This window comes from Dama dama, chromosome 10 (genome assembly GCF_033118175.1).
Source record: "Dama dama isolate Ldn47 chromosome 10, ASM3311817v1, whole genome shotgun sequence".
NCBI classification, from domain to species: domain Eukaryota; kingdom Metazoa; phylum Chordata; class Mammalia; order Artiodactyla; family Cervidae; genus Dama; species Dama dama.
In genome coordinates, this window is record NC_083690.1 from 34551849 (window position 1) to 34574520 (window position 22672).

The 22672-nt window shown below is 49.6% G+C and overlaps 1 protein-coding gene and 1 long non-coding RNA gene across 5 annotated transcripts in view; one reads left to right on the forward strand and one right to left on the reverse strand.

The window, feature by feature from the left end:
• Positions 1–22672, reverse strand: part of HIP1 (huntingtin interacting protein 1) — a 134044-nt gene that overhangs the window by 73327 nt on the left and 38045 nt on the right. The window contains exon 1 of one of the 3 annotated variants that reach the window (XM_061153444.1): positions 8513–8645. The exons of the other annotated variants lie outside the window; for them this stretch is intronic. Coding sequence (XP_061009427.1) covers positions 8513–8530 — 18 coding nt within the window. The 5' untranslated portion in view covers positions 8531–8645. Of the gene's footprint in view, positions 1–8512; positions 8646–22672 lie in introns of those variants that run through there. 3 annotated transcript variants of the gene reach the window in all.
• LOC133063728 (uncharacterized) lies at positions 8809–21831 on the forward strand. 2 transcript variants are annotated; one of them, XR_009694484.1, is made up of 6 exons: positions 8809–8863; positions 9593–9663; positions 10437–10672; positions 16519–16647; positions 19242–19387; positions 21525–21831. It is a non-coding gene; the product is annotated as an uncharacterized LOC133063728 (long non-coding RNA). The 2 variants fall into 2 exon arrangements; XR_009694483.1 differs by having other exon boundaries at positions 19242–21831.

A 22672-nucleotide genomic window follows, 5' to 3' on the forward strand; every position in this document is an offset into this window, starting at 1 on the left:
CGGCCTTTGTGACTCCAAAGCCCTGGGTCAGGGTCTACGGTGGTCTCAGGACACCAAAGCCACCTCTGCGTGCAGGGGCGGGGCTGGCTCCCACTCCCACTTACAAACAGGCCTCCCCCGCTGTAATCACCATCTTACCTGCTCACAGCAATCATCTGCAGATCAAAGACTCACTAGAAACTAGGGAATCTAGAGGAGACAGGGGTTTTGTTTTGGTTTTTTTTTTTTCCTTCTTCTTAAATGGCTTAATTTCTCTGGGGATCCAGGAAATATGAATTTTTTCTGGCTTCTGTGGTCCAGGGGCAGCTGCCAGACCATGTGCCCGTCTGGCTTTGGATTGGGACCTCTTGGGTAAGAAAGGAGACACAGATGGAATGGAAAGAGCTCTTCAAGAAAATCACCCAGCTGTGTATGAGTCGGGGGCGGGGAGGGGGTTGGGTGGGAATGGTCAGCAGGGAGGGCTGGTCATCTGTGAGCTGGGCTGTCTTAAAACCTGCATGTGGGGACTTCCCTGGTGATCCTGTGATTAAGGATCCGCCTTGTAATGTGGGGACATGAGTTTGATTGCTGGACAGGGAACTAAGATCCCAACTAAGATTCTACATGTTGCGGAGCAACTAAGCCTGTGTGCCACAACTAAGACCCATCACAGCCAAATAAATAAATATTAAAAAAAAAAAAAAAAATCCTGTAGGTGCATCTGAATTTAGTCTCTGATCGGCAGAGTGACTTTAGAGCCTGCTGAGGACACTAAATCCTGTTTCTTTCTCAAGGCTAATTTTTTTTTAATTTTAATTTTTAATTATTTGATTTGATTTTTTAAAACTAGAGGATAACTACATAATATTGTGATTTTTTTTTGTCACACATCAACATGAATTGGCCACAGGTATACATAATATTTATTATTTAGCCATGCAAAGTCTTAGTTGCGGCCTGTGGGATCTAGTTCCCTGACCAGGGATCAAACCCAGGCCCTCCACTTTGGGAGCATGGAGTCTTAGCCACTGAACCACCAGGAAATCACCTCACGGCTATTTCAAGGGAGAAAATAATCCAGGTAAGAGTGTTCTGATAATGATGCAATGATGAAAAATTCACTCAGTCGTGTCCGACTCTTGGCAACCCCAAGGACTATACAGTCCATGGAATTCTCCAGGCCAGAATAGTGGAGTGGGTATTCTCTCCCTTCTCCAGGGGATCTTCCCAACCCAGGGATCAACCCAGGTCTCCCGCATTGCAGGTGGATTCTTTACCCACTGAGCCACCAGGGAAACCCCAGAGTGTTCTACCAACTACAAATGTCTAGGTGTCCTCCAACTCAAAGCATTTCACGGAAATCTGCCTCCCCTCCTTGATTCCAAATCTTTCAACAGACAACTCGGCCATCCTCAGCTCTGGGTCCCAGGCATATTAACACCCACCCCCAGGGGCCTGCGCACAAAGTGAGAATCCTACATGTGTCTGCTCTGAACAGGAACCTCATCTGGGCAGGATACAATCTTTGTGTTGGGTGACAATAAGAGACAGCAGTCAGATGGAAAGGGCTTCCCAGGTGGCGCTAGTGCTAAAGAACCTGCCTCCCAGTGCAGGAGACAAGAGACGCAGGTTCGATCCCTGGGTCAGGAAGATCTCCTGGAGGAGGGCCTGGCAACCCACTCCAGTATCCTTGCCTGGAGAATCCCATGGACAGAGGAGCCTGGCGGACTACAGTCCATGGGGTATCAAAGAGTCAGACACGATGGAAGCGACTTCGCATACACACACATCAGATGGTAAATCAAAAACTCTTTTTTCCCCCTAAGCATTTTTAAAAGAGGCAAATAACAGATTTCCTTCCCCGCTGTCACTTGGCTGAAGCCAATGTCAGCTCTGACCCCTGACCTTATTCCACGGGCTATCCTGAGAAAGTGGCTGGTCCGTGATGCTCAGCTCAGTTTGAGAAACCATGCTTGGTGTACCCAAAGCTCACTCCTCCGAAACTGCTCCCCAGTGTGAAAAGGAGTTTGCCTTTCACCGGGGGCCCGTCACACCTTAGGTGTGGAATCACAGGTCTCCGAGGACTGTTTCCAAAGCCTGAACCAGAGTCTCCAGGCTGGCAAGGACTTGGGGGCCGTGCTCCTCCAGGGTCCCTCCTCCAAGGGCCTTTCTCATCTGGAAGTGGATTCTGCCACAGGATGGATGCTCTCCTGTGAGGCAGTCCTGGCCAGCCAAAACCCTGCCTCCTAGAGCCCCCCGGAGTAGGTAAACTGCCCCTTCCTCCCAACAGCCCTCAGTTGTCCATCAGCCTTCTCTGCCACTGGCTGGACTACTCATTTTACTGACATCCTCCTCACTGCTCTCTGGGCAGTCTCTAGGTCAGACGCCTCAAACCTTCTCTGACACTAACCGCGATAAAAAGCACATCTTACAAGGCAGGTCCATGCATGTGTGTGTGTGTGTGTGTGTGTACACCCAGGTCCGTGTGTGTGTGTGTGTGTGTGTGTGTGTGTGTGTGTATGTGTGTGTACACCCCAACCAATTTCATGAACCTTCTTACATGGAAGACACTTGGATGTTTTCTGGTCTGTTTCACTCTTTCAAAAGCTTGGCTGCAAGCCACTAAACCGATATTTTGTGACCCAGAACTGAACACGCTGCTCTGGTTTCACCGAGCCAGTCACCCATGTCCAGCTTTGACTGATTATTCAGCTCGGACACTAAGCTTTCCTTTCCACGCAGCTATTAGCTGATGTGAGCTGTGGGTGGAGTCCTGGGCATCTTTTTACACTGGGATCTCTCTGGCTCAGCTCTCCTCCACGCCTCTCCTGCATCCAGCAAGTCTGCACGAATCTCAGCAGACAGCAGGTTGGCCTGAAGCTACTTCCTGCCCTGCCATCAACACTGTTCACTCAGGACACCTAGATGTTTTTCTCCACTTTTTTCCTGACCTCTTCCCATCTTTCTGTTGTGTACGATGGAGTGTTATTGCTGTTGTTTAGTTGCTAAGTTCTGTCCGACTCTTTGTGACTCCATGAACTGTAGCCCACCAGGCTCCTCTGTCCATGTGATTTCCCAGGCAAGAATACTGGAGTGGATTGCCACTTCCTTCTCTGGGAGATCTTCCCAACCCAGGGATCGAACCCATGTCTTCTGCACTGCAGGTGAATATTTACCGCTGAGCCACCTGGGAAGCCCCTAAGTTGGAGGATCCCATGGATCAGAAATCTGACATCTGAAGCAGGCAGCTGAGATGCGTAAAGACACCCCAAGATTTAGAAACAGCGATACGGGCTTCCCTGGTGGCTCAGAGGTAAAGAATCTGCCAATGCAGAAGACATGGGTTTGATCCCTGATGTGGGAAAATCCCATGTGCCCTGGTGCAACTAAGACCATGGGCCACAACTATTGAGCCTTGCTCCAGAGCCCAAGAGCCACAAATAACGAAGCCCGTGTGCCCTAGAGTCTATGCTCTGCAACGAGAAGCTTGTGCACCGCAACTAGAGAGTAACCCCTGTGGCCACAACTACAGAAAAGCCTGAACAATGAAGACCCAGGGTTGCCCAAAATAAAAATAAATGAATAAAATGATTTATATATGCATGCTAAGTCACTTCAGTTGGGTCCGACTCTTTGCGACACTATGGACTAAGTCCACCAAGCTACTCTGTCCATGGGATTCTCCAGGCAAGAGTGGGTTGCCATTTCCTTCTCCAGGATATATATACATATATATATATATATATATATATATATAGGTACACAGACACATAGGCGCTAATCCCTTCTTCCTGGATCTTCTCCCCTGGGAGACCAGAGGCCAAAAGCCACCACCTCCAGCTCATCATTTTAGATGAGCTTCTGTCAGTTCTAGAATCTGGTCCCTAAATCTTTTTCCTTACCCTTTACTGACTTTGTCACCATTTTGGTGATGTGGAGAACTGGGGGTCCCAGATCTGGTTCCAAGATTTCCCTTTTCTGAACGTCAGTTTTTTCATCTGTAAAATGTGGCTAATTCTTTCTGCCCTGCATTTCTCCTGGAGTTGTGGTGAGCAGGAACATGGGTGGAAATGCTCTGTAAACTGTAGAGCACTATAATGCAAATATAAACTGTTATATAAACTATACCACCTTTTGTTAGGAACTCGGGACTTCCCTGGCGGTCCAGTGGTTAAGAATGGGCCTTGCCATACAGGGGAACTAAGATGCCACATGCCACGAAGCAATTAAGCTCGCCTGCCACAACTGCTGAGCCTATAGGACATAACAAAGGTCTTGCATGCTGCAACTAAGATCTGACATGGCTAAATAAATACATAAAACTTTTTTTAAGAAAAAGAATTGATGTTACTCAGCCACAAAAAGGAATGCATTTGAGTCAGTTCTAATGAGGTAGATGAACCTAGAGCCTATTATACAGAGTGAAGTAAGTCAGAAAGAGAAAAACAAAACCATGTATTAATGTGTGTATGTGGAATCTAGAAGGATGGTACTGACGAATCTGTTCGAAGAGCAGCAACGGAGACATAAACTTAGGGAACAGACTTATGGACAAGGACAGCGGAGAAGAGGGGGAGGATGTGATGAATGGAGAGAGCAGCATGGATGCATATACACTAACATATGTAAACAGCCAATGGGAATTTGCTATATTACTCAGGGAACTCAAACTGGGGCTCTGTCATAACCTAGAGGGGTAGGAATGGGCAGGAGGTGGGAGGGAAATTCAAGAGGGAAGGGACATATATATACACCTATGGTTAACTCATGTTGATGTATGACAGAAATGAAACCAGTATTGTAAACCAATCATCAATCAATTAAAAATAAGTAAATATTAAAAAAAAAAAAGAATTGACAAGGGTTGCCTCTGCTCCCCCAATTACAGCACCATGCATTCCTGCTCTGTGTTCAGTGAAGGCACAGAACTCATTATTGACTCTGGGTTAAACTGCCGGGTTAAACCAGTTTTCCCTTGGCCAGATATCTGATGTCATCAAAAATTCATCAGGTCACAGCAGCTGGTGAAGCCACTGTCCCCAATCATTTTTACCGTCATTCAGAAAGATAACCAGACCTGGGAGAAAAGGTTCCCCAAAGCAAGTCAACTGAAATACGGCCCGAGTTCAGCTTTTTAGGCCAATCAAGAAAATAAAGGCTGTGATGGGGGAGGAGGGAATCAGAATCATCTTAGATGAGACTTTGGGGACTTTCATTGGGCTTCCCCGGGTAGCTCAAACAGTAAAGAATCTGGCAGATTCTTCTCCTGGAATGCAGGAGATCTGGGTTCGATCCCTTGGTCAGGAAGATCCCCTGGAGAAGGAAATGGCAACCCACTCCAGTATTCTTGCCTGGAGAGTTCCATGAACAGATAAGCCTGATGGACTACAGTCCATGGGGTCACAAAGAGTCCCACACGACTGAGTGACTAACACTTTCATTGTCATAACAGCCACTACACATGGAGGATTTACTATGCTAAAGTAAAGTATGCCTTAAAGAATTATTTCCAACTTTGATGAGGATGCTCAAGGATCATTTTACACACGAGGCTAAAAGGTTAAGAAACACGCTCAAAAGGGATAAACTATAATCTGCTTTTTCTCGTTCAGTGATAAGCAAGTGAAACCCCAAAGCTCATTCAAGGATGTGGCTGCAATGTTGGGTTTGAGGTCTACCCTGGAACTAAGGACCCCCAGAATGAGAACTTTAAACCAGAGTTTTCACAGTCAGAACAGATAGCAACTCTGGCCTTCAGCAGGAATGGGAAGCGATGCCAACTCCCTGGGGTGGGTAAGGTTCTTCTTGCTCCCCAGTCCAGGGTCTGTGCTCTTTACAAAGAGCAGAGAACAATTGCTTCTGGGCTGGGAGCTTGGCTGCTCAATGATTCATGAGAATCTAGTATTACTTTTGTTTGGACCCCAAACTAAAAGAGCAAAGAGGCAATATATGTGCCTCTCCTGTGCCCAAAATTCTCCAGAGGTTACCCACTGCCGACAGGCCAAGGTTGGAATGCCTTGGCTGGCATTCAACGCTTTTCTGCTTGGACCTTACCAGTGATCTCAACATTCTCTCATCTCAGAACTCTGTCCTCAGCCTCATCCAATGGGTTCTGCCCATTTTTCTTCCTACAACTCTGCCCACTGGTAAGGAACACCCCTCACTACTCTCAGCAGAGCTGAAACCATTCAGCCTTGAAGACCCAGCCCAGGGTCTTTCTTCCAGACTCTGTAGCCCCTCCGTTCTCAGAGCCCACAGCCCTCAGAGCTGAGAACTTTTGATCCGGATCTGCAGTAATAGCCATTAGGTTGGCTTGCATCTCTCTGACCCCTCACCTAGATGCTAAGTAAGGGCCAGAGGAGCAGGGAGGCCATACATTATGTTTCTGTCTCCTTCACACGGTCCTTGCTATAGAAAGACAGGAATTAAATAAACGCTGTTGCATTCAAAAGGGGGTGGATGGGGGCTTCCCTGGTGGCCCAGTGGTAAAGAATCCACCTGACAATGCAGAAGAAAGAGGTTCCATCTGTCATCCAGGAAGATCCCACCTGCTTCGGAGCAACCAAGCCTGTGTGTCACAACTATTGAGCCTGTGCTCTAGAGCCCAGGAGCTGCATCTACTGAGCCCGCACACCACAGTTACTGAAGCCCAAGTGCCCTAGAGCCCGTGCTCCGCAACGAGAGAAGCCACTGCAATGAGAAGCCTGCACACCGCAACTAGAGAGCAGCCCCTACTCACCACGACCAGAGAAAAGACAGTGCAGCATTGAAGACTCGGCACAGCTAAAAATAGACTAAAAAATCAAATTATCTTTAAAAATAAAGAAAATGAAGAGGGGATGGATGGAGGGAGGTGGTAGTGTCTGAAGTGGATCAGAGCTCCAGAGACAGAGGTCCTTAAACCCTGCGAGGTGGTCTTCACAGAACAGGCTTTGGAAAGAATCTAAGCTCAGGGACAGAAGGAAGCTCAGAGGTGATCTGGTTTGGCAGCCATTGGTCTAGAATTCTAGGTTCCCTGTCCTTCTCACTACAGGTGACTCTGGTCTGGCTAAGACACCCCAAGGAAAAGGCCTTCTGCCTTCCCACCCCTTAAAGTGCACAGAAGACTTTCGGAAGGGTATATCTAATAGTTAGCCAAAGAAAACAAGCTTTTATGGTACCCACATAGGGAACGGTGGTCCAGCCTCTTAGCATTGTCCCACCATGGGCAGTTATGTGTCCTTAGATGAAGATGGGAGCCAGTGAGGCCCTTCACCCGGGGCCCCAGCCCCAGGGGTAGCACTCAGTTTAAACGCGGTCTCCTGCCATGGGAAGGAATGACTCTCACCCATCATCTTCTCCTCACCCACAGTGCCCTACCTAAGACTGAATGCCAAAGGCCTGGCAGGGCCAGGAACTCAGCTGCCTTCTCCAAAGTGATGGTTACTTTAAAAGAGCACTCTGGAAAAATAGCTAGCCTAATTCTATACAAGATGAACTGAAATTATAGTACCTTCTCTTCCCTAAGGTATCAGCAGATCCAGAACCCCGTCTCCCCAGACACACTCCAACCTAGGTCCTTTCCTGAAGCCCTGGGGCCCCCACGAAGCACAGGATATCAGGGGATACCTCTCCAGCCTGACACACCAGCCCTCAAAGGCTATGAGGCAGGGGTGTGGGTCTAAAGCCAGGGTCAGTGATCTGAAGAACCCTTGAGGTTCAGAGTAGGAGCCAATAAGGACCCCTAGGCAAACCTGTCCCAGCTCTCCAAGGCTCCCAGAGAACTCCTTCAGAGTTCCCCAAATCACATCCAGCTGCCCCTGCCCCCCAGCCCCAGGTATGTTCTTCAGTCAATCAAGGAGCAAGGTATTCAGCTCCTTTGGTGCCCCTGGAGGAGTAGGGGGGCGGGAAGCCCTGGGAGATGAATCAGTTTCACCAGGGAATCACATGCTTAAGAGGCAGGGGATTGTCTGCTGCCTCCCAGGCCAAGGCAGTTGGGGGTCTACAAGCAAGCCTCCAGTCTAGAACACCCCTCCATGGATTCTAAGCCAAGGATTCCACCCCTGCCCCATCACCCTCTAGGATGGTTAAAGCCCTGGCTTCTGCCCTCCCAGGCCACCCACCTGTGCCCCCCTGCCCACTGGCTCAGTCCAAAAATCTCCCCATGAATCTCAAATCGGCGTGTGAGCCGGGGGGCTCTGGAGGAGCTCGGACGAGCCCCCTTCCCGCAGCCCTGCCCTCCCGCCACCAGGCTGGCTCCCCCGAGTGGGAGGCGAGCTCCACGGCTGTCTCTCCCCGGAGTCTTAAGCGAGCTCTCCGGGGCAGCCCTGGCGGCAGCGCGGCGGGAAACCGGGGAGCCCAGCCGTGTCCGCCAGCCGCCTCCACAGTCCTGGCCCCGCTCCCTCCTCCGGCACGCCTGGAGTTGGGGCCAACAGCAGGATCAACAATACAGAAACTTTCAATGGATCCAGCCGACTGGGAGGGAGCGGGGGAAGGAGGGGGGAGGGACGGGGACGCCGAGGCTCCAGGGCAGTGGCCCCGGCTCTTGACTTACCATCTTGTTCACATCCATGACGGAGGCTGCAGGGGCGCCCCCCGCCCCTGGAGATCCCGCGGGCCCCGAACGCTGCTCCCGGCTAATTGAGCCCGGATGGTGCCATGCTGCGGGGAGGGCGGCCGGCGGGGCCCCCGCGGACCGGGGAAGGCGGCGGCGGCGGCGGCAGGACCGAGACTGGTCCGGAGAAAGGAAGGGGAGGGGGAGGGGAGGCGGGAGGGGGCGGGGGCGGGGGGCCGAGCCGCAGCGCGCTCCGGGGGCGGGGGAGGCGCGGCACGGCGGAGCCCCGGGGGCCGGGGAATCCCGGATTCGGCTGCGGGCGCCCGGGCCTCCGCGACGGTGGCCGTGGCGGTGCGGGGCCTCCGGGGCGGGTGGGATCGGGGGGATGGATTCCCCGGGCCGGACAGCCTGCGGCCCGGGCGCGCGGCGAGGGTGTGATTTGAATAACAAAAGGGCGCTTCTCCGCTCCCCCCAGGCCCGGGGCCGGGATCGCTGAGCCCGCAGCGAGGCCGCCGGGCCTCCGGGAAGTGTATGCGCGCGTGTGCGCGTTGGGGTGGTGGGATTAGGGGGACTCAGGAAGTGAGCAGGGGAGGCGGCTGCAAAGAGGGGGGGCGAGGACTGCCCCCACCCCACCCCGCGCACCGAGCCGACATTCCAGTGGGGGCAGGGGGTCCGCTCGGCCCCTCCCAACTTGGCTTCACTGGACAAAGGCAGAATTCAGACCTAGTGGTTAGCCTCCCGCGGCTCATCCCCGCCCCCCCCCCCCCCCGGGAAGGGGGGCTTTGGGAGTGGGGGACGCCCAGATGAGTCTGGGGTGGTACAGGTATCCCCGGAAGGCTCCGAGGTCCCCCTCCACCCGTGCCTGCAGTGCGAGAAACTGGCTTCTAAATGAAGCCTGCCCTCCCTTACTCAATACCTTGTCTGCCTACGAGAAATGGGAGACAGACGCCCCTCTGCAAGGAGATGCGGCTGGGGGTGGAAAAGGGCTCCTGGCAAATGCCCTCTGGGGAGACAGGTCTCCAGAAAAAGGCTGGAGGCCCGACGCCTCTGGTTTCAACACAGGCATCCTTGGTTGAACAGGAAGAAGAAAGATTCCTCCTAACCGAGTCACCAGGAACCTGATCCCACCAAGGCCAAGACTGCTTTACAGGGTAAGGAATCAGAGGCCCAGAGAAGGGAGGTCACTTGCCCCAAGTCACACACTTGGCAGGAAATGAAGGCATAAGAAACCTCACTAGGGACAGTGTGCATGGCGCTAAGTCGATTCAGTCGTGTCCGACTCTTTGCGACTCTGCCAGGCTCCTCTGTGCATGGGATTCTCCTGGCAAAAATTACTGGAGTGGGTTGCCATGCCCTTCTCCAGGGGATCTACCCAACTCGGGGATTGAACCCTCATCTCTTATGTCTCCTGCATTAGCAGGCAGGTTCTTTACCACTAGCGCCACCTGGGAAGCCCAAGGACTGCAGTCTGAGCCCCAAAGAGCTTTCCTGCCGACCGGAGTGTCCAGCTTCTAAAATCCTTTCTACTGAATAGGTGATCACATGCGTCCATGACCCTCTGACCCTCTAACCCACACCAGTGCTAGGAAATCCCCACTCCTGGCCCCAGGGCCTGCTGGGCTGAGTAGGACAGCCCCTTCCCCTTCAAAGCTGAGTTCTCCATCTATGACATAGGGGCTGTTTCTCTGCCTGCCTTCTTGGGGGACGTGAGAACCCTGTGAAATAAAGGATGATATAGATAAGATACAAAAGCAGAAGAACAGGAGGGTCAGGGGCTTTTGTTGCAGTGGTTATTTTTTTCATTTCCCAGCTCAGGAGCCCAGTCCAGGGGCCCTTAGCTGCAGGAAAGGGCTCTCTGGGCTCAGGTCTCTCTGTCTAACCCCCAGTGTGGACCGCACACTGACTCTCCCACCCTACCCTACAGCTACTCTTGGCAAGCCTCTCTGCACTGTGCCCCGGCCAGGGAAGACAGGAAGGCTCCTCTGGTCGGTGCTGGCATTCCGGGCTCCATGGACCCTGCTACTGACACATGTCCACAAGGGTGAACCCCAGCAAGGGACGAGGCAAGAGGGAAGCATGCCACCACTTCCTCATCCTCCAACATGGACAGCCAAGGGAGATCAGGGCCAGGTGAGCCCGCAGCAGCCACCGGACACGGAAGTGAGTTTTGGATTATCTGCCACCTGATTAAATGCACAACGGCCTTTTTTGCTTAAGGGAAAAAAAAAAAGGATTTCATGTTTAAAAAATATATATTTTTTAGCCTCTGGTAGTCCAGAGGCTAAGACTCTGTGCTCCCAATGCAGGGAGCCCAAGTTTGATCCCTAGTCAGGGAACAAAATCCCACATGCCACAACTAAAGATCCTGAGGGCTGCAACTAAGACCCAGTGCAGCCTAAATAAATAAATATTTTAAAGAAATATATTATGAACCCTTAGCTGGGGTTGATCAAGATCGCCCAATAGATCATGACCTCTTAGCTGGCAAAGCTCATTTTCACGTTGCTAAAATGTGAATAGGGGCACCTGCTTCACATACAGGTGGTAAGGGTTCAGTGAAAGAACTTTCCCAAACCTTGCCTGTAGTAATAGGCCGAATCATCACCCCCACCCTCAGCCCCCACACAGCCAAAGATATCAGGCCCCAATCCCTGGAACCTGTAGATACTACCCTACATGGCACATAGGATTAAGCCAAGGATTCCCAGGTGGGAAGAGGACCTGGATTATCTGGGTAGACCTCTGACGGGGTCTTGTGCATCCTTGCAAGAAGGAGATCTGACCCACAGAAGAGGCAGAGATTAGAGAGATGCAGCCACAAGCTAAGAGATGCTGTCAGCCACCAGAAGCGCCAACAGGCAAGGAGCAGACTCTCTTGTAGAGCCTGTGGGAACCAGGAGGGGCCCCCTCAACACCCTGATTTTGTCTCAGTAGATTTTGGACTTCCGGCCTCCAGAACTACAAGAGAATCGATTTCTGTCGTTAGAGCTACCAAGTTAACAATCATTGGTTTCCCTGGACACAGGAAACTAACACACTAACATACAACTAACAAACTAACAAACTGGGCAAAGGTAATGAGGGACAGTGTCAAGGCTCTAGACAGCGCCTGCCTTAGGGCTGCCCTCTCTGCTGGACTTCTTTGCCAGGGAGCTGCTCTTAAGGCCAGCAGGAGCCAGGAGTAGCAGCTATTCCTCTCCTGCTGCATTAGGGGCAGGGGGCTTGCATTGCAAGGTGGATTCTTTACCACTAGGCCACCAGGTAAGCCCCTCCTGTGCTCTTTCATCATCAGCTCCAGGTCACTGTATTCCGCTATCTACTGGACGTCCCTGATAGCCTAGCTGGTCAAGAATCCACCTGCAGTGCAGGAGACCCCAGTTCCATTCCTGGGTCAGGAAGATCCACTGGAGAAGGGATAGGCTACCCACTCCAGTATTCTTGGGTTTCCCTGGTGGCTCAGCTGGGAAAGAATCTGCCTGCAATGCGGAAAACCTGGGTTCGATCCCTGGCTTGGGAAGATCCCCTGGAGGAGGGAAAGTCTACCCTCTCGTGTTCTAACCTGGAGAATTCCATGGACTGTAGAGTCCACGGGGTCGCAAAGAGTCAGACATGACTGAGAGACTTTCACCAGACATCAACACCTGGGGGTTTCAGACTCAAAGACTCAAGGAATCCAAAGATAATATTTTCTTTTACCTCTGTTTTCACCATCTGCTCCTGTTCCACATCCACTTAGTTCGTCAAGCTAGAAACATGAAGGTTGTAAATCCATGGCTGATTCATGTCAATGTATGGCAAAAACCACTACAATATTGTAAAGTAATTAGCCTCCAACTAATAAAAATAAATGGAAAAAAAAAAAAGAAACATGAAGGTTGGCCTTAATCCCTCCATTGACAACTCCCACTCTCACCCCATGTCAGTTCCCATGTCCATGTGATTCTTTCTTGCAAATAGTTTCCAGTCTATGTCTTCTATCGCAATACCAATTGTTCCTGCACTGGATAAGACTAAATCACAGCCTCCTAACAGGCCTTCCCGCCTCTGGTCTCTACCTGTCCAGTTCATCTTCTACACCTTTAATTGTGACTCCTTACTGGCCAACCCCAAATGGAATAAAAAGCGAAACAAAAAACCCTTCTAGAGTTTACCCAGCCTTCAAGGTCCTTACTCATCTGGCCTCATAGCCCTCCATTCTAGCCACCTTCTCCCATCCTCTCCTGTACACCCCCATCAATGAGGTTCCAGTGCATCTCGGGATACTCCTGAAATGCCCTTCCCATCTTCTCAGCGTGGAAGATTCTTTCTTACCTTTTCTGACCCATCTCAAATATCACCTTCTCTATAAAGGCATCCCTGACCCACAGCCAGTCACTCAGTGTCCCTTCCAGCAAGGGACAGCCTCTGGGTACAGCCTGCATCAACCTTGGATGGGGACGGTTCTTGCCCTGGGCTCTCTCTGCTCACTTGAGTTCCCTCAGGCAGAGGCTAAGCCTCACTGAGCAACCCACCCCAAACTTACTTCCCTGCCTCCAGGCTCTCTTCAACCTAAATTCTACACCCATAACACTGCTCCACCCTTAACTTAAACTAAGATCATGGCTGCAGCCACAAAATTAAAAGACATTTGTTCCTTGGAAGAAAAGCTATGACAAACCTAGACAGTGTATTAAAAAGCAGAGACATCACTTTGCCAACAAAGGTCTGTAGAGTCAAAGATATGATTTTTCCAGTAGTGATGTATGGATGTAAGAGCTGGACCATAAAAAGGGCCAAGGTCCAAAAAACTGATGCTTTCGAATTGTGCTAGAGAAGACTCTTGAGAATCCCTTGGACTGCAAGGAGATCAAACCAGTCAATCCTAAAGGAAGTCAACCCGGAATATTCATTGGAAGGACTGATGCTGAAGCTGAAACTCCAATACTTTGGCCACCTGATGCAAAGAATTGACTCTTCTGAAAAGACCCTGATGCTGGGAAAGATTGAAGGCAAGAGGAGAAGGGGATGACAGAGGATGAGATGGTTGGATGGCATCACCGATTCCATGGACATGAATTTGAGCAATCTCCAGGAAGTGGTGGAGGACAGAGGAGCCTGGCCTGCTGCAATCCATGGGGTTGCAAAATGTTGGACATGACTTAGCGACTGAACAACAAAGCGCTGAATGGATGCAAGAAGTCAGGACGGAAGATGCAGAGAATGTGTCCTGGTGGAGGGTGACACCTACTGGAGAACTGTGATTCTGCAGCCTAGCCCTACAAATACCACACTGAAGAGGCCACTGAGCCGCTCAGGGCTGTGTCTTCTAGAGCACTGAGAGTTCATTAATTCCCAGTAATGAAGCTTAAGGAAGAAGGCAATGGCAGCCCACTCCAGTACTCTTGCCTGGAGAATCCCATGGACGGAGGAGTCTGGTAGGCTGCAAGTCCATGCGGTCACTAAGAGTCAGACACAACTGAGCGACTTCACTTTCACTTTTCACTTTCACGCGCTGGAGAAGGAAAAGGCAACCCACTCCAGTGTTCTTGCCTGGAGAACCCCAGGAACGGGGGAGCCTGGTGGGCTGCCGTCTATGGGGTCGCACAGGCTCGGACACGACTGAGGCGACTTAGCAGCAGCAGCAACGAGGTTTAAACTATGCAGTACTTCCTGCAAAATAGCCGTATGTAATATATGTTACTATGCTACCTGCTACCGCTACCAAGCATATGCAGAGAGCTGTAAACGTTGTAAAGTTTATAAATTTTACAAAATGACTTTTTGTCCATTATCTCATTCAGTTCAAGTAAGGCAGATAGAACATTATTATTGGCCGTGCCATGCTGCTTGCGGAACCTTAGTTCCCCAATCAGGGATCAAACCCTGTGAAAAACCCTGCGATGATGACACTTGAAAAAGCTGAAAAAGAGGGGCTTCCTTGGTGGTCCAGTGGCTGAGACCCTGAGTTCCCAATGCAGGGGGCCTGGGTTCAGTGGGCTTCCCTGGGTGGTTCACACAGTAAAGAATCTGCCTGTAATGTGGGAGACCTGGGTTCGATCTCTGGCTTGGGAAGATCCCCTGGAGAAGGGAATGGCCACCCACTGCAGTATTCTGGCCTGGAGAATTGCATGGACAGCGGAGCCTGGCAGGCTACATCTATGGGGTCGCAAAGAGTCGGACACGACTTTCACTTTCATTGGGTTGGATACCTGATACCACATGATGCTACTAAGACTCTGGTAAATAAATAAATATTTTGTAAAAAAATGAAAAAGAAAAAAACAAACAAACCCTCAAGATATATGAGAGTTCCAGGACCTAGAATGTACGTCAGGATACCGGAGGGCAGGGAGGGCAGGGAATCAGGAAGCCTGAAGGAAGGTGGGTGTGTTGGGGGGCGGGGCGTGTCATGCTGTGAATAATAATAGTAACTGATAATGTCTGTTGAGTTCTTACCAGGTGCTGGGCGCTGTGACAAGCACTTCACAAGCATTATTTCTTTTAGTTCCCACAACAACCTCCTATACTAAGTGTTCCTGTTATTACCCATATTTTTACAGATAAGGAGGGAGGCCCAGAGAGGTTAAGTGCCTTTCCCAGGGCCCCACAGCTAATAGTCAGGGGATCCAGGACTGAAGATAGGCAGTATATTCCAGAGCCACATTGAATCATGCTGGGCAGCTAGCATTGCCCTGCCCATGGGAAACCTGCCCTCACTGGGGTTGGCAGGAAGTTTGAATTATGTTACTGTTAGTATGCATTTTAATTATGGGGTTGCTTTTCTTCATTTTATTTATTTATATATTTGGCTGCAATGGGTCTTAGTTGTGGCATGTGAGATCTTTAGTTGAGGCATATGGCATCTGGTTCCCTGACCAGGGATTGAACCTGGGCCCCCTGCATTGGGAGTGCAGAATCTAAAGCACTGGACCACTGGACCACCAAGGAAATCCCGCTTTTTCTTTTTAATAAAGAAAATAAGTAAGTATTTTATGTTTGGCTGTGCTGGGTCTCCCCCCGGCGGTGCATGGGGTGGTGAGCAGAGGTTACATTCTTGTGGTGCTTCTCTTGTTGCGGCCCCAGGGCCCCAGAGCACTCAGGCTGGGTAGTTGTGGTGCACAGACTTTGTTGCTCCAAGGTACGTGGGATCTTCCCGGACCAGGGATCAAACCCACATCCCTTGCATTGGCAGGACGATTCTTATCCACTGGGCCCCCAGGGAATCCTGAGACTCCTTTTAATGAAGTCATGCGAAAGCTCATTTCGAATGCTTCTAGTCCTTGGAGTGTGGCCAGAATCATCGTCATCTCCATCATCATCGGGGGCACAGGAGCCCTCAGCGTGATCTACCAAGCCCCTCTGATGTAGGACACGATGGCTGGCATGGCAATGCCCACTTCTGAAGCTGAGAAGCAAAACAGTAGCGGGGAGGGAAACAGAGGTGGTTATTGCCGGTAGTTGCTCTCCAACCTCACTGCATGCCACAGTCACCTCGGAAGCCTGGGCCCCACCTCAGGGATGCTGATATAAATGGCCTGGGGACAGAGCCCGGGCATCTGCATTTTAAAGCTCCTCTTGGGGATGTGCCGATGTGCACCCAGGACTGGGGACAACTCAACCCCTGACCACACAGCTGTGGCTCATGAAGCCCCACCCCAGTCCTGGCTGAAATGAGGGGTACAGGAGACTAGGAGGTGTGGCACTTCCCTTTGCACTTCTCCTACACTGGAATTCTGGAACTTTCCATCCCTTGGCCAAAGGTTCAACCTAAGTGGGGACCTCTGAACCCATTGACTCTGATAGATTTTTTTTTGGATGGATCTTAGTTGTGGCATGCAGAATCTAGTGCCCCATTAAGGGATCGAACCCATGCCCCCTGCTTAGGGAAGGTGAAGTTTTAACCACTGGCACACCAGGGAAGTCCTGCCCCTGGTATATTTCTTTCCCCTCTTTACATTGCCATTCCATCCCCCAACCCTTACCATCATTAAACACTGATCTCCCTCTCTACGTGTTTGATATCACAGGGAAAGAGACCCCCAAGCATGGCTGAGCTATATGAAAATGCCTAGCACACCCCCAGAACCAATCCATTTTCCAAGAGAGACCCCGACGAGGAAGAGACGTGTCTGCTCTCAGGATGCTGCTTTTAACTGGTAGGTTCTGGGCAGCAAAGATCTGCTGGATTTGTAAAGCCTCTCCCATCAGCCCGTGGGTGACCGGCGGGAGTCAGGGGCCTGCTAGAAGCACAGACAGATGGGAGCCACTCGGCTAAGTCCCTGAGTCAGCAGACGGCCTGGAAACCTCAACACGGGGCCCCAGGCTGCTCTGCTCCTGCCTGCCTGGCCCCTCCCGGGAGGCAGGAATTTGGGGCTCCCTCAGATGGCCCAGTCAAGAAGCTGCCAGCCTCTCATTTGGAGGGGTTTTTCCACTGCTCCTTCCCCAAGGAGGAAAAGTTCAGGAATCTCTTAGCTGATGAGCAAAAGACTTGTTCCGGGAGCGTGGACCGAGGCAGGAAGGTATCAACTCAGAGACGTCTATAGTGACCAAGCACTGGCATTTCCGTGCTGGAGAGGGCGGCTGCTGGGTTAATTCCATGTTATTACAGCCTTACAGGAAGCCAGCCTGGCCCAGCTGTCAGCCAGCAGCGGTTTGTGGGCCTTGGGGGCAGAGGGAGGGAGGAGGAGGGGAGAAAGGAAAACACAGCCCTCTCCCCCCACCCAAAATTGATCTGGAGTTATTTTTAGGTGCTTATTCATCCCACGCATTCCTTTTTAAGAGCCAGGACATGGGCTCTGTACAAAAGCCATTTAGCAGAAGGTAGCTGCTCACGCAGGCAGATGGGGCAGGGGGCACCTGTGAGCACAGGGCCCGGGGAGAAGGAGGGACAGTGAGAGGGTCTTCAAGGACCGCCCCTCCCCCCCTAGTAAAAACATCCCAGGATTCTGAAGACACAGTCTGGATGAATAGACGCTTTCAAAATCTGAATTACCAAGTTCAAGTCCAGCTTCCAGCTTTCACTGCCACATGGCCTTGGGCAGGTTACCTAGAAAATCACATGAGACCCTGGGCTGCAACCCTGGTGCTGTGTGGCCTCGGGCAAGTCCCTCAGCCTCTCTGTGCCTCAATTTCCCCATGGATGGAAGGAAGCTAGTTAACGTAGGTTAAAAGGAGAATTGCCTAGAACTTCCCTGGTGGTCCAGTGTTTAATACACATACACACACTATTATAACATAGTGTGTATATAGGATATATATTGATATACCTAGTGTGTATACTATATGATATTTATATTTATTTCCAATAACTTGGTAATCTGGAAATAGGTGGAAGTAGAATCCACCTGCCAGTAGAGGAGACACAAGTTCAATCCCTGGTCTGGGAAGATCCCACATGCCACGGGGCAACTAAGCCCATGTGCCACAACTGCTGAATAAATAAATACATTTTTAAAAATCGCTCTTAAAAGAGGTTGTTATAAGAATCAAGTGAAAAAGAACATATGGGAAGGTACTTGGGAAACTATTAGTGCCTATAAAATTTTCCAAGTTCCAGAAAAGCCCCTTTATTGCTAAGTTTATTAATAAATCATAAAACCTGTCCTCATGAGTCTAACAGGGTTTATTACCTAGAGTTTCTTGCCAATTCTTGCCCCATCAACCTTCCTGCTCCTTCCTTTGCCCAGCTCCTGGAATCTGGCTCAACTAGTGTCCCAGAAAGAGGCTCTGTCATGCATAGCTGGGTGACCTGGACTGAGGCCCTTAACTTTAATTTTGTTTAAAAAATATATATATATACATATTTATATATTTAGGCTGCATTGGGTCTTAGTTGCAGCCTGTGGGACCTAGTTCCCTGACCAGGGATCAAACCCGGGCCTCTTGCACTGGGAGCTTGGAGTCTTAGCCACTGGACCACCAGGGAAGTCCCTCCTTAACTTTTCCTGAGTCTTTTTTTGAGAGACGGTGGAGGGTTATGGAGAGGTTTCAAGGAGATGACTGGCAGCCAGGGCAGCATGTATGCTCAGTGGCCATGGACTCTTAGGGTCACCTCTAAGGGCTCCCAAGGGGCAGGACTCAGTTACCAAACCGGATAAGCCAATCTCTGTCCCCAGTGGGACCAAACAGGGCCAACCACCACCATTCCTAGTTAGACCTAGTGTTGCAGAGATCCTGGTGACAGTCACCCTGATTCCCACCCCTGAACTCCTTCAAGAAGAGACCTGGAGCCCACAGCTCTCGAATTTTCCCAGAGCGTGGTGGTGGGGGGAGTAGCTGAAATCATTTCTCTTCGTTTGGTTCATGCAGAAACCCCCGAAGGCTCTCCTCATGGCATCTCAAGCAGATGTGACTTGCCAATAGGTGGCCTATTCATTTTTTTCTTTTTTTTGGGTCACGCCACATGGCATGCGGGAATCTTTGCAAGACCTTAGTTCCCTGACCAGGGATCGAACCTGCGCCCCCTGCAGTGGAAGCTCAGAGTCTTAACCACTGGACCAGCCAAGGGAAGTCCCCTGGCGTATTCTTTATTCTACATTTTCAAACCTATTTTTCTCCTTAAAGCTAGAGACGTCTCTTTAAAACAAAACTCTTCACCATGTCATGTCGTGCTGTGTCTTTAAAAAGTCTAAAGTTGGTATCAAAAGCACTGGGAAGGGAGGTAGGGCTCTTGGGGTTTGTTCCTGGATCACTGAGCAGATTGATGAGGCTGGGGCCTCTTTTTTTCTCTTGGCTCATGTCTGAATTCCAGCCTCTGGAACATCGCCTGTTACAGAGCAGTAACTCAGTAGAGAGTGGTTGGAGGTAGGAATGAATGCCTGCAAGAAATCAGTTCACCAGCGTGCCAGGCTCCACTCTGACTGGCACATACTTTGGACTCTTCCCTCCCTCCTGCCGGTGAGTGCCTTTGACTTTAGCAAAGGGCTTTCACACCCACATCTCATGTCTCAACGTCCTGCGTGTCAGGGTGCTGTTGCCTTTGACAGATGAGTTAAACAAGACACACAGAAACTCAGGGCTTGTGTAAGAAACAGAATTCAGGTCTCTTGTTGGATTCACACACCAGTATTAAGACTGACAACCCTAGAGAGCATATTAAAAAGCAGAGACATCACTTTGCTGACAAAGGTCCACATAGTCAAAGCTATGGTTTTTCCAGTAGTCATATACAGATGTGAGAGTTAGACCATAAAGAAGGCTGAGCGCTGAAGAATTGATGCTTTCGAATCGTGGCGCTAGAGAAGACTCTTGAGAGTCCCTTGGACAGCAAGGGGATCAAACCAGTCAATCCTAAAGGAAGTCAACCCTGAATATCCACTGGAAGGACTGAAGCTGCAGCTTCAATACTTTGGCCACCTGATGTGAAGAGCCGACTCATTTGAAAAGACCCTGATGCTGGGAAAGATTGAAGGCAGGAGGAGAAGGGGGCGACAGAGGCTGAGATGGTTGGATAGCATCACCGACTCGATGGGTGTGAATTTGAGCAAATTCTAGGAAATGGTGGAGGACAGAGGAGCCTGGCGTGCTGCAGTCCATGGGGTAGCAAACAGTCAGATACGACTTAGCGACTAAACAACATTAAGATTGCAGGCTCTTTCCATGGCTTCTTGCTGTCTTGTGACAGAATCAGGGGGAACCTTGCTCTTCCCGTGGTCTAGAGTTCACGTGTCCACCCAGGCTGACCTGCACTTGGTACCAGCCTGTGCCAATATCAGTGCTGGGCTTTGGGGGGGTGGGGGGAAATCGGGACAGGTGAATGTAAAAAATGGAGAAGAACAAGGCTCAGAGACTGAACAACCACTAAAACGAAGGAAATGACCTCTCCTCTGTGACCACCAAGGAAGAGTGTTAAACAGCATGACCATGGCAGCCGGCAGTTCCCCTCCTGGGTATATACCCAAGAACATTAAAAACAGGAACTCAGACAGACAGCTGTATGCCAATGTTCAGGGCAGCATTATTCAGAATAGCCAAAAGGAAGTTGCTGGTCAACAGATGAACGGATATATAAACCAGAGTATATCCATACGATGGAATATTCTTCAGCTATAAAAAGAAATGGAGTTCTGATTTACGATATGACGTGGACGACTCTTGTAAACTAATTCTACGTGAAATAAGCCAGACCAAAAGGACAATCGCTGTATGTGAAATTTAGAATATGGGAATTCGCAGACACGGAAAGTTGAGTAGACATTACAAGGTGCAAGGTTAGACGGGAAAAGGGAAGTTCTGTGTCACAGGTAGAGTTTCTATTTGGAATGATGAAAAACTGTAAACAGGGACGACTGTGGGACAACACAAGGAATGTTATTAATGCCGCTGAACTGTATAATTTTAAGATTTTTTTTTATGCAGACCATTTTTCTTAAGTCTTCATTGAATTTGTTACAGTATTGCTTCTATGTTTTGGCTTTTTGGTTTCCAGGCATGTAGCATCCTAGTTCCCAGACTAGGGATTGAACATGCACCCCTGCACTAGAAAATGAAGTCTTAACCACTGGACCACCAGGGAAGTCCCTAAACTGTATACTTAAAACTGGTTAAAATGGAAAATTTATGTTTTATAAATTTATATCCATATATAAATTTATATTTATATATATAATTTATTTATATGTTATATATATATATATATATATATATATGACCAAAAATTTTTTTTAAAAGATAAACACGACTGTAGTAGAATAGCAGTAAACATGTGGGTCAGCAAGTCTAAAAACAAAGCGGACTATTCAGGAGGTACCAATACAATGGAAAAAAAAAAAAATCCCCCTGCTCCAGGGTGTGTGGGGTCAAATGCAAAAAGCAAAACTTTTTAGAACTTACTCAGAAGAACAATCTTAGAAGAAAATACAGAAAAATCTGTTTATACCTTTAGCAATGAGAATACCTCCTTATGCAAGACATGAAATGATGACACCAAAAAAACATTTTTCCTGTGGTGGTACAGTCTTTTATCTGGGCAATCTGGCAGGATCTAACAAAATTTCAAATACACATAAATATACTTATATCTTCTAACCCACAGGTCTCCAACCTCCGGGATCTAATGCCTGATGATCTGACGTGGAGCTGATGTAATAATAATAGAAATAAAGTGCACAATAAATATAATGGAACCATCCTGAAACCAACCCACCCCCCAACCCCAGTCCATGGAAAAACTGTCTTCCGGTCCCTGGTGCCAAAAAGGTTGGGGATCTTTGCTCTAAGCTCTGGGATCTGTCCTAAAGAAACACTCCCATGAGTCATGTTCAAGGGCACTCCCTGAAGCATCGTTCCTAGGGAAGAAGCAAAAGCAACTCAAATCTTCCCACAATAGCACAAAGTCCAAACAAAAGAGGGTGTTTTAATTCTAAGGAATACTACACAGCAGGTTAAAAGAAAGAGGCTGATCTTAAAATGTTAACAGAAAAAAAAAACTCAAAAAAAGGGAGAGAGAGAAAGACACCCTGGTTCTTGCCAGATAAATTTGCTTGCTGGCTAACCAGCTTCTCTTCCTCATTTTCAAAGGATTTTGAAGGTCGGATACACATCTACCCAGCTCCCAGCTGACAGGGTGTGATGCTATTAACATCTGAAGAGCTGACAGACCTGTGATAAGACCCTGGAACCTCCTACCCCAGCAGCTGAACTCAGATGGAGGGAAAGTCAGGAAGGGGGCATCAGGGTTGGGTATTGGTATTGATGCATGTAGTGGGGGTCAAGGGATGAAGGACAGCAGAGAAAACAACTATAAAAACAGCAGGAGAGCAAACTAAGGCAGGCCAGTGTGAAGGCCAAAAGGGCCAGGGCAAGTGCAGCAAAATTCCAACCACTGGCCGGTCATTTATGGGTGGGGACACAGCCAGTGATCTCAACATGTCCTCAGATGCTGCTTCAGGTCATCTTGTCTCCTCCTACTTCCGGCCAGTTCCAGGGCTGCAGCTGAAGATCATTCAGGAAGGATTCTGGCTCCTGGCAGATGAGAACTGTCGTGCCAATGGCTTTCCTCCGAATCCTGAAGCCACACAAATGCTTGGCTTTGATCTCACTGGTGTCCTAGGGTCCCTCACGCTGGTGCCCACCCCACTCTGTTTTTTTTCCAGCTCCTTCCGTCTCAGGAAGAAGAGGGAACCTGCTTTTTCTGAGCACCCATTATCACATTTCATCCTCACGATTACTGTAGTTAGAAAG